This window comes from Corvus cornix, chromosome 1 (genome assembly GCF_000738735.6).
Source record: "Corvus cornix cornix isolate S_Up_H32 chromosome 1, ASM73873v5, whole genome shotgun sequence".
NCBI classification, from domain to species: domain Eukaryota; kingdom Metazoa; phylum Chordata; class Aves; order Passeriformes; family Corvidae; genus Corvus; species Corvus cornix.
This window is the reverse complement of record NC_046332.1, coordinates 117,940,844-117,952,277: the sequence shown is the minus strand read 5'-3', so window position 1 is coordinate 117,952,277 and position 11,434 is coordinate 117,940,844. Positions and strand designations below refer to the sequence as shown.

The 11,434-nt window shown below is 52.7% G+C and overlaps 1 protein-coding gene across 1 annotated transcript; it reads right to left on the bottom strand.

Moving 5' to 3' along the window:
* Positions 1-7,124: 7,124 nt before the first annotated feature.
* LOC109146449 lies at positions 7,125-10,110 on the bottom strand. Its single transcript, XM_019294088.2, has 2 exons — positions 9,938-10,110; positions 7,125-9,799 (listed from the first exon to the last, which is right to left on the bottom strand). The coding sequence occupies exons 1-2, from the start codon at positions 10,040-10,042 to the stop codon at positions 9,104-9,106; spliced, it is 801 nt and encodes a 266-aa protein (XP_019149633.1). The 5' UTR covers positions 10,043-10,110; the 3' UTR covers positions 7,125-9,103.
* Positions 10,111-11,434: the final 1,324 nt, after the last annotated feature.

Sequence of the window (11,434 nt, the reverse complement as noted above, 5' to 3'; positions counted from 1 at the left end):
ATTGTGATGTTGGCTTTTTGCACGTTCCATCATTGTTAGGAATGGATTGTGATGTTGCTTTTTCACGGTCCTTAATGTGAGAGAAGCTTTGCCTGGGTTCTGTAATGTAATGCTGTAGAATGTCTGTAGTTTGGGTGCTCAGTTTGGGAAGAATGGGGGGGGGGTCTTCGCATTCCTGGAAAATCTTATCAGAAGAAAAGAACCCGAAAGCAGACGGAATGGAGCCAAGGAAAAAGATAAGACTGATAAGATGATACTCAGCAACTCCTTGGCTCTCTGCCGAAGCAGTGAGGGCACTGGGGCCTTACTAGGAGCACTGGGAGGGCACTGAGGCCATACTGGGATCACTGGGAGGGCACTGGGGCCATACTGGGAGTGCTGCAAGGGCACCGGGGCCATACTGTGAGCACTGGAGCCCATACTGGGAGCACTGTGAGGGCGCTGGAGCCCATACTGGGAGCACTGTGAGGGCGCTGGAGCCCATACTGGGAGCACTGTGAGGGTGCTGGGGGCCTTACTGGGAGCACTGGGAGGGCGCTGGGGCCTTACTGGGAGCACTGGGAGGGCGCTGAGGCCTTACTGGGAGCACCGGGGCCATACTGGGAGGGCACTGGGGCCTTACTGGGAGTGCTTGGAGGGCACTGAGGCCATGCTGGGAGCACTGGGAGGGCACTGGGGCCTTATTGGGAGCACTGGGAGGGCACTGAGGCCATACTGGGTGTGCTGGGAGGGCACCAGGGCCATACTGGGAGCACTGGGGCCTTACTGGGAACACTGGGAGGGCACTGGAGCCCATACTGGGAGCACTGGGAGGGCACTGGAGCCCATACTGGGAGCACTGAGGCCATACTGGGAGTGCTGGGAGGGCACTGGGCCCATACTGGGAGCGCTGGGAGGGCACTGGGGCCTTATTGGGAGCACTGAGGCCATACTGGGAGTGCTGGGAGGGCACTGGGGCCATACTGGGAGCACTGAGAGAGCACTGGGGCCATACTGGGAGCACCGGGACCATACTGGGAGCATTGGGATAGCGCTGGGCCCATACTGGGAGCACTGGGAGGGCACTGGGGCCATACTGGGAGCACCGTGGGTCCCTCAGTTCAGCTCTTTTAGTGACACGGGGCAGCGGCCACTCCTGCTGCAGTACCTTTACAATATTTCTTAGACCATTCTCAATATTTTATTCCGCTCACACTTCCCAGCCTTTCCCGTGCTGCTCTTTTTAACCACGGGGCAGGGGCGGAGAGCCCTCTAGGTTTGGATCCTCTATGGCACTTTACCGCGTTCTATTTTATTTCATTGGCACCTCGCGCGTTGCGCCGGGCGGCTCATTCGGGGACATTCGCCGGCTCCCACAGCGCCCCGCCCCCCGCCGCTCCCCGGGGGCCTCCCCGCTGCTCTCGGGAGATCGCACACCGCAGGCGGCCCAAGCCCCGTCTCGCCGACGGCACTCACCACCCACCGCCCGCCGCCGCGTTTCTCCCGCTCCCTACCGGCACGAAGCGGCGCTGCGATGACGGAGCCGATGCGCGGCTGCCACGCCGCTTTCCCCGCGCCTCAGGGCCGGCGCCTTCGGCCGCACAGGGCGGTGTCCCCGCATCCGGGCCAGCCCGCGGAGCTCCTGCCGCCGCCGCCCCCCGACTGAGGGGCCGCGACGCCGGCGCCCCCTTTTTATACTCCGCACGCCCTTTTCCCGCCACTGCCGCGGTGGGCTCCCCCTGCCTCAAAACCGCCCAGAAGCGCCCGAGGCGGGATATCCCCGCGCCGGAATCCCTCCTGTCCTGGAAAAGGGAAGCTAAAGAAAAAAAAAAAAACTCCGAGCTTTCCACAAATGTCCCAAAAAACGAAGCAGCTGTGAGAGGTTTCGAGCTGCGCCTGGTCCCTCAGGAAACGGCGCTTTCCATGGCTGCCGGAGTAGCCAGGGCTCCTATTGGCTGCCGCACGCTGCGATGCTTCCGATTGGCTGCTGCCCGATCCGCAGCCCCCGGGCAGCTGCTGCTGGGGGTCTCGCCAGGCGGGCTGCAGCCGGAGCGGGACACACCGCAACGCCAGCAGGCGTCCAGCGGTGCTCGGTGTCTGTCGGCGTTTGCAGTTCAGACAGACAAATTGAATCCAAATTGCCGGCGATTTTCACCACCTGCTATTTCTCCTCTGTTTTCCTGGATGGATTTGACAGCGCTTTCTTTCTCCCCAGAGTTGGAAAGCAAAATGCTCAGCTGCCCCTTGGCCATCTCCGCTTCCTTCCACAGCTCCAGCCTTGTCCCTCTTTCTCTCCCCTTTACTTTGCACCAGGTTCTCCCTCCTCCTTTCCCAGGAAGGTCGCAGCAGAGACATTTCACCCACCGGCACCACCTGCTTCCTCTCACTCCGTCCCAGTTTGCCCACTTTGAACTACTGTAGCCGCCTGCCCGCGGAGCCGGACCCGCCGCGCGCCTGGGTAATGGTGGCGTGAATTATCGCAGGGATTATTGGGGTGGGCTGGGCCTGGCCAGGTGCCTGGTGGCAGCAAAACCGCTCTGTCCCTCTCCTCCTCACCCTGGGCAGGGAACAGAACACATCAGGAAAGACTTGAGGATCGGGAAAAGGGCCTAGACAGGTCACTCACGGGTCACTGGAGTAAGAGACGACTGGGGGGAATAAATTGAATTTCTTGTCAAACAAATCAGAGCAAGAGAATGAGCGGTAAACCTGCAGGGGTTCAAGCCTAGGAACGAGGACTTTTTCCTCGGCAGCTCGCAGCTGCACGAGGGGGATAAAGGATCCCCCAGGGCCCCCGAGCAGCGGCTCTGCCCCCCTCAATGGGGATGTGTCCAGACCCACCAGTCCATCCCGGGCTTTGGAGGGCAAGAGTGGAGCAGGCGCTGAGCTGCTCCATGGAGCTTCCAGCCCCTGTTTGATCTGTCGGGGCGTGACACAGTCACTGCTGGGCGTCTGTCGGAGCTCGGTGTCCTGTCGGAGTTTTGCAATCCCGACAGATTAAATGAGTCCAAACCGGCAGCGCCAGCTCATCTTTACTGTTCTTTTTCAATTTCTTAATGAATTAAGGGAAAAATCCCTTTAGTCACCATTTCAAAGCCTTGAATCAAGGGGAAAACGGAGGTTCCCTCTCAATTTAGACCCGTAATTGATGCATAAGGAGGGTCTCCTCTAAATTTAAACCCAAATAAAAAGTGAATCAAGGGGGACTTTTGCTCAATTTAGCCTCCTAAAATGAGGGGAAATGCAGCTCCCTCTTCAATTTCCCTCAAGAAACACCATTTTGGGGTCTTTTGGACACATTTTTCCTCTATGAAGGTCCCTTCAAATGAGGGTCCCCCCTCGATGGAACTCTTATAATGGCACATAAAGAGGTTCTTCTCAAGGGAAGCCCTTTAAAACCAGGGACGGTGGTGTTTTGCCCTCAATTTTAACCTTAAGATGATGAAAACGGGGCGGTTTCCCTCAATTCAAATCCATCAAACAGCACCATAAAGGCTTTCTTCTTCCATTTAGATACGAAAATAATGGAAAACGGTGATTCCCTGCCAACTGAGATACAAAATCATGAAAACGTTTTGTGTTCCTTCAATTGAGACCCTCCAAATCGTAGATGAAGTGGGATCCTCCTAAGTTCAACCATTTAAATCCTTTTTTTTCTCGTACCCCCCCCCTTTTTTTTTTTGGCGGGGGGGGCGGGGCACTGGGAGCACTTCCTCGTCCTCACTGGTCGCACTTGGGGCTGCTGCACGTTGGAGAGTGGTGGGAAGTTTCCTCCCAGTTCCCTCCCAGTGTTCCCAGTATCTCTTCCAGTGCTCCCACTGGCAAAACACTGGGGGACACTGCATGGTCTGATGATGGGGGGGTGCATTGTCGAGGATCACAGAGGAGCCCGGGGGGTCCCGGGCATCCTTGGGGGGGTTCCAGGTTCAGCAGTAGGATTTTTCTGACTATGAGTGAGCTGTGTGGCCTTTGGAGGTGTCCCTTCCTCTCCTGCTCACAACAGAGCAGCTCAGAGGTGATTTGGCTCCTGAGCGTTTCAATTTAGGCCCCCAAAGAGAGGAGGAGCTGCTGCCCACATTACACCTTACAGCTCTGCCAAAGGGCATCTAACCCCATGTGTGCTCAGGAGGTGGGGATGCAAACCCCAAATCCCATCTCCACCTCCCTCTGCAGTCCTTTAAGGGGTTCCTCTAGTCTGGAAAACCAGTCCCATAACTACAGTAAACCCAGAGTCTCCTGAGTGAGAAACCACGTACTTGTAATTCCTCTGCAATAGCCTCATCCCACCTCCAGCAGCCCCTGGGAAGTTGCAGGCAAGAACACCTAACCTGGTAAGCAACTCCATTTCTTGGCAGATTTCCAGGGCAATGCAAAAACATTTCAAAGTATTTTTTCAAAACATCTGCTTATTGTCCTTTAATGCAAAATAGTGATTCCATACCAGTCCTAAGAAGAACAGGCCCAGAGAAGACCTTGCTCTCTACAACTCCCTGACAGGAGGGTGTAGCCAGGTGAGGATTGGCTGCTTCTCCCAGGCAACCAGGAACAGGACAAGAGGAAATGGGCCTCAAGCCGCACCAGGGTTGGACAACAAGAGGACTTTCTTCCTGGAAAGGGTGGTCAGGCCTTGGCAGGGGCTGCCCAGGGAGGTTTGGAGTCCCCGTTCCTGGAGGTGTCCGAGGAACACCTGGACATGGCACTCAGTGCTCTGGGCTGGGTGACAAGGTAGGGATTGGGCACACGTTGGACTCGATGACCTTAGAGGGCTTTTCCAACCTCAGTGGTTCTATGATTCTCATTATTCCAAATTCATTTGCAAAAGCTCTCACACCTCTAGTCACACCTTAGCAGGTGTGTAGGCCCAAGCTCATACATTTGAGAGATTTAACTGCCTCCAGTGGGATCTACACCGCAATTTCAGGGAGAGGCAAGACTTCAGCCATTACGAGAGAAAACTTTGCAAAAGCATTCCCTGGAGAGACATCCTGAAGGAAGGTGTCTCCCCCTCTTCTGATCATAGAGGGAGCTGAATCTCCAGTGTTAATTCTAAAACATTCAGGCTCCAACCCCCAGAAATTCTTTTGACCTCACTTCCCAGTTCAGACCTCACACGTCAAGGAAAAAAAGCAGTGAAGATAAAATAATTAATGCTCCTGGGTACTGTTTTCCCTCTAAACTACACACAATCCCAAAGGAACTAAACCCTTAAAGAAGATGGATTGCTCTTGCTAGCAGGAGAAATCTGACAGGGATATACTTCATCATTCTGCCAAGGCTTTGTCAAACACCTCAGCTCCTGCACTTCAGGAAATAAGAAGTGGCTTATAAGAAGTGACTTTTATGTCAGTGAGCATGTTATTATGGATTAATCTCGCACTGGAAAACAGTCTTCATACTCTACTGCATCACCCAAAGAGTTTGGAGGCTGCTGCCTAGTGAGCTCCTGAGTTGTATCTTCCTTGTCAATCTTATCAGCCCCTTGTTTGATTGTAAAAACGTAAACAAAATGCAGCAAGCGTTGGCCCAACGGCTCAGGACTTGCATATCTCTTCCAAAGAGAGGGAGAAAAAAGAGTGTTTCTCCCAAATCACAGAGTTTAAAAGTTCATGTTATCTACATAAATTTTTAAAAGAAAAAGAGGAACAGTAAAATATCAGTTACTGTGCCAGTGGTGCTCCACTCTATTTCTGTTCTCTTCTTCCACTTGTAGCATCTCTAAGAATACTTTAAAACCAGCCAACCAACCAAAACAACAACAAAAAGCCAACGTTGAATTGAAGCTGAACAAGAAGCAATCTGGCTGCTGGCTTGTGAGCACTCCACTGCCTGAGTTCCAGTAAGGGAGTTTATCCTCTCCACAGTTTTGAGCCAGATCCCAAAGTACTGAGCATCAGCTTTTAGCTTTTTATAAAAATTTAACTGTAAGAAAAGCTGCTGGGGAGGGCCATGCTCCAGGCACATCCATGGGATTTCACCTGTGCAGTTCTCTAAGCTGAACTTGTGTCTTTTCCTCTACCTTGCTGGGCTTGGCTCATGCATTTCTTGAGGGGAAGGCCCTGCACTGATCAAAGCATGTACTGACCTCAGATAAACAGCTTCTTTGAGCAATGCTGCAGGTACTCCCCAGCCCCTGTGAGATGCTCTCACCATCAGTCCTTGAGACTCCTTAAGAGACTCCCTGGAATCACGCCCTCGGCCACCTCCCTCCGGCAGCTCTTTGCAACAGGTGCGCCCAGGTGACCCACTGATCCCCCACCAGCAGCGTCTGCCCCCTCCTCATCCTCACTGGCGACACCTGAGGCCGCTGCACATCAGGAGGTGGAGACTCCCCTGAGGCAAGGGGGGAGGGAAGAGGGGGGAGCAGTGTGAGAGGGGGTGGGACCACAAACCCAGGGTTGGAGCCAGAGGTGAGGGGCGGGGCCAAATGGCTTCCTAGGATGTAGATGAGGGAAGAAAGTTTTGTAGAATGGAGAAAGATCCACAGTTTTTTGTATTTTACACACACATACACTCATGATAAAAGTCACATTTTTAATAGTTAAAATATCAGTTGAAGTTACTGGCTAGTTATGGCAGTGAGCTTCATACAGCATCCCACCCTTATGGATTTTTCAGAAGAAGCAGTTTCAGGTTCTTTCATCTCCTCCAAACACTTGGGAAAGCCATTGTCGTGGGGTGACTGTATGATGCTGTATTCTCTATTGTCTGCCCTATGCCAGATATGAATCCTGTGCCTTTCTGTACCTTTAAGGGAGAGAGGGGAGAGCCGGTGGACTTCCTTCGGCGCTGTGTTCAAAACACAGATAAGCTCCGCTTCTGTAGTAGGGAAGAGAGCTACATTCCTTTTACTTTTTAGCTAGTTTTTTGTCCTGGGACTTTGGCTTCTTAATCTCTTCTGGAACTGTTCAGAACACCAGAACATCAGAACTTCACTGGGAGGCCTTTCCACAGAGGCCCGGAGGGGCCCACGCCAAACCCCAGCTCCGCAGAGGAGAAATCCACACCCTCAAAGGACTTGGAAATCTAGCCAGATTCTCTGCACAGCGAGAGGTTTTATTATTTAGCATTATTCTTTTCCCGTGCATGCATGCATTGTGTTTGTTAAATAAATAGGTTTTTTTCCTTTCACTTTCCTCCGAGGAAAATTCTTTCTGAACCTGGTGGGGGAGGGCGGCTGTAACCTGCCTTCTATCAGAGGACATTTATTTTGGACGTTCCTCCAAATTTGTTTCAAACCGGGACACCCATTTTTAACCAAACTCCTTGGCAATTTTCTCATATAAATAAAAGCAAGCACTGGCAATGGCCAACAAGTGAAAAGGAAAGCAGAATACCACAGAGACATGGTGGGATAGCTCCCATGACTAGAGCACTGGAATGGAAGGGTTTAGGCTTTTTAGGAAAGACAGGCTAGAGAGATGAGGAGGGGATGTAGCCCCCTATGGATATGGAACTCTGCCTCAGGAAGTACGAGGAGCCTGCTGAGAGCTTGTGGGTGAAGATTAAGGGGAAGGCAGGGACAGGGATATTAAGGATAACAGGAAGGGCTTCTATAGATATGTTGCAAGCAAGAGAGTAGGGATAATGTGGGCCCTCTTCAGAAGGAAACAGGAGACCTGACTACCCTGCACAAAGAGAAGACTGAGGTTCTCAAGGACTTCCGTGCCTCAGTCTTCAATGGCAAGTACTCCAGCCACACCACCCAAGTCGAGAAAGGTAAATGCAGGGACTGGGAGAATGAACACCCTGAGCCCACTGTAGGAGAGGATCAGATTCAAGACCATCTAAGGAACCTGAATGTGCTCAAGTCCATGGGACCTGATGAGATACATCCCCAGGTCCTGCGGGAGCTGGCAGAAGAAGTTGCCAAGCCATTATCCATCATTTTTTGAAAAATTGTGGCAGTTAGGTAAAGTCCCTGATGACTGGAAAAAGGGAAATATAACCCCCATTTTTAAAAAGGGGAAAGCAGAAGACCTGGGGAACCACTTCTACCCCGAGCAATGGTGACGGTGCTGCACAGCCCCATGGAGCTGCTTCTCCTGTCTGGCTTTACAAGGTCCTCCACTTCCATCACCCTCCTCCTCACGGGTTCCATAGGACAGCTGCTGCCCAGCTCTGGAGATTGATGGACATTTCCCAGACATTTCATGGGCAAAGGAGTGGTGAGGATGTGTTGTGATGGTGTGGGACCTGAGCAGGACATACACAACATGTAATAATAAAGGGTGGAGAACTTGCTGAGTTGGGCAGGAAGAGTTTCATTTCTTCCAGTGGGCCCATGGTTTGGATTTGTGCTGAAAAGACTGTTGATTGATAACCCCAGGATGTTTCAATCAGTGCTGAGCATCAAGGCCTTTGCTGCTCCTCACACCACCCTGCCAGCTGGTGTTGCACAAGGAGTTGGGAGGAGACAAACTCTTCAGAAGGGCTCAGCAAAGAAGGAGAAGCAGTGGGGTAGCCCTGTATATGAGGGAATGTTCTGACTGTCTAGGAATTGACAGTGGTGATGAAAGGGTTGAGGGTTTATGGGTAAGAATCAGGGGAAGAGCAGATCTCAAAGTGGGAATCTTCCCAGACACAGAGGGAAGGCTGGTAGGCAGATTGGTAGTTCCCAGGGTCCTTCATTCTATCCTTAAAGCAGGGTGAAATGAAGTTTCCTGGATTGTCCACAGCTTTCCTTCTATGACAAAAGTGACCTGCTTGGTGGGAGAGGGAAAGGCTAGGGACAGTGTTTACCTGGGCTTTTGTTAAGCCTTTGACACCGCTCCCCAAAGCATTCTTGTGGAGAAACTGGCTGCTCATGGCTTGGACAGGTCCACTGTTCACTGTAAAAAAGGGTCTGGATGGCCAGGTCCAGAGAGTGGTAGGGGACAGTTTGATTCAGCTGGTACCCAGTCACCAGTGGGGCTCCCCTGGGCAGCACTGAGACCAGTCCTGTTTCTACTGATGACTTGGAGGAGGGGACCCTCAGCCAATTTGTAGAGGACAGCAGGCTGGGTGGGAATGTGTGTATGCCAGAGGACAGGAAGCTCTACAGAGGGATCTGGAGAGGCCCAAGAACTGTCCCAGGCAGTTCCTGAAACTCCCTACTCCCCTACCCCTCTCTGACTACTCATGATTACTACACCCTTTTTCTCTTCTGGGTCCAGCACCGCCACCACCACTGAGACTTCAAGCGGATGGAGAAGCACCGGCGGCGCTGAACATAGCGTGTCTGCAAGGCTTCCAGGTGTCTCTGAAGCCGGGCAGTAAGCTGCCCCAGGAACCTTCCAGCAGCAGTGCTGGTGCTGTATTCCAGCTCCATTGAGCTGCTGCTGCTGCTGCTTTCCAATACAATGGGATTCATGATCACCACTAGTCTAGGGAGCAACCTGGCTATTGCCACAGATCTTCTGCGTTGCAGCATCATGGAGCTGTTGCTGCTACATTGTCTTATGTTCTTATGTTTGTCCTTTTCTATCACCTTGTTCATGTCTGGCCTCACCAACTCCACTCCAAGGCACTGGGGAGGCTCTCTGGCCCCCAGCAGCCTTGGCTTCCCCTGCACATCAGCATGGACCACCCTGGTGCTCCCCCTGCCCCATCGCCACTGGGCCAGCTGTGCCTCCAGCTCCTTGCGGTGCTCCTCGAAGAGCGCCTGGGAGTCCCGAGAGCTTCGGATGAACCTTGGGAAATGCCTCCTGGAGCTCATGGAACTGCGTGGGGTACTGCCATGGGGCAGCTCAGTGTCTGCTGATCTCTGTGCCCTGTCCACGTTGCTCTGCCCCTCCAGCCGGCCTCTCGCTGTGCTTGGATGCTCTGAGTTCTGATGGATCCTCTGCAAGAACCACAGAGGGGTGAGACAAGAGGAGCTCCCCAGGATGCTTCACACTGTCCTGCCACGCATGCCACACCAACCCCAAACCCACATGGCCCAGCCCAGCCCAACCCACACAGCAGATCAGAGGCCGCCTACCCACAGACACTTGTCCCGTAGCATGGCAGTGACCAGGATGAGCTGCAGCACCACCATCGTGATTGCCACCAGCTCACCCATGGTGAAGATGTTGAGGAACCCCATGGCACCGTCCCTGGCAGTTCAGGTCACCAGCACAGGCTGGTGAAGATGTTCCCCAGTGACCTTCGGTGTCCCAGTGATGGGAATCCAACCCTGGTGGGGAGGCAGAGGCTGAGGCTGTTGTCTGCCAAGACACTGCCAGACTGCTGTGCCCAGCAACCACTGTCTGTTCTTGTGGAGCCCCTTTTATAGCCTGGCAGAGTCCCCTGTGTGACATCATGGGGCAGCCAGAACCCTCTTTGTGACAGTGTGGGGCAGGCAGAGCCCCCTGTGTGTCATCCTGGGGCAGTCAGAACTCCCTTTTGGGTACCTGGGAGTCCACAGGAGCCCAAGGGAGAGCCCTTGCTGCCTTGGGCACAATGACTGTCCATTCCACATTGCCCTGCTGAAACCTTCAGGATTCTTTAAGTCAGTCAGGTCGTAACAATTTCATTTGACATCAAGAATCTGTTTTCAGTTGTTGTTGGATCTGTAATTGCTGGGAGTGGGGGGAGGTTAACTACTTCATAAAATAGAATCTCTTTTGAACAGATGATTTGTCTCGATTTCGTGAGCCTCCATGACACAAGGGCAGTGATCATGCCCCTGTGCTGGGCATTGGTGAGGTGAGACCTTGAATCCTGTATTCGGTTTTGGGTCCCACACAACAATAAAGACATTGAGGTGCTGGACTGTATCTAGAGAAGGGCAATGGAGCTGGGGAAGGGTCTTGTGTTTTAACCCCAGCTGGCAATTCAGTAAGGAAAAAAAGTGACAAAGAAACTCATAAGGTGAGATAATTTAATAAATAGAAACAAATTCCAAAAATACTGGATGAGAGAAAAGAAACAGAGAAGAAAATAAAGCAAAGTAAATGTTAACAATTTCTCTGCATCCAACAACCAATTTGCAGTCAGACTTTCATGGAATCACAGGCTGGTTTGGGTTGGAAGTACCAACCACCACCGTGCCATGGGCAGGGACACCTTCCACTGGACCAGGTTGCTCCAAGCCCCATCCAACCTGGCTATGAACACCTCCAGAGACAGGGCAGCCACAGCTTCTCTGGGGAACCTGTGCCAGGGCTTCACCACCCTCACAGCAAAGAATCTGTTCCCAATATCCCATCTAACCTTGCCCTCTGGCAGAGGGAAGCCATTCCCCCTTGTTCTGGCACCCCAGGCCCTTGTTCGAAGTCCATTTCCAGCTCTCTTGAAGTCAGGGGCTCTAAGGTCTCCCTGGAGCCTTCTCTTCCCCAGGCTGGAACATCTCCAGCTCTCTCAGCCTGTCTCCAGATCAGACAGGCTCCAGCCTTCGAGCATCTCTGTGGGGTCCTCTGGATTCATTCTAGCAGCTCCACATCCTGAAGGACCAAATGCCACCCAGAGGGACCTGGACAAGCTCAACAAGAGGGCC

Coding starts and splice junctions, on each gene's coding strand:
- LOC109146449 (XM_019294088.2), bottom strand. CDS start 10,042: ATGGGGTTCCTCAACATCTTCACCATGGGTGAGCTGGTGGCAATCACG. Junction 9,800..9,937: donor TACGGGACAAGTGTCTGTGG/GTAGGCGGCCTC, acceptor TGGTTCTTGCAG/AGGATCCATCAGAACTCAGA.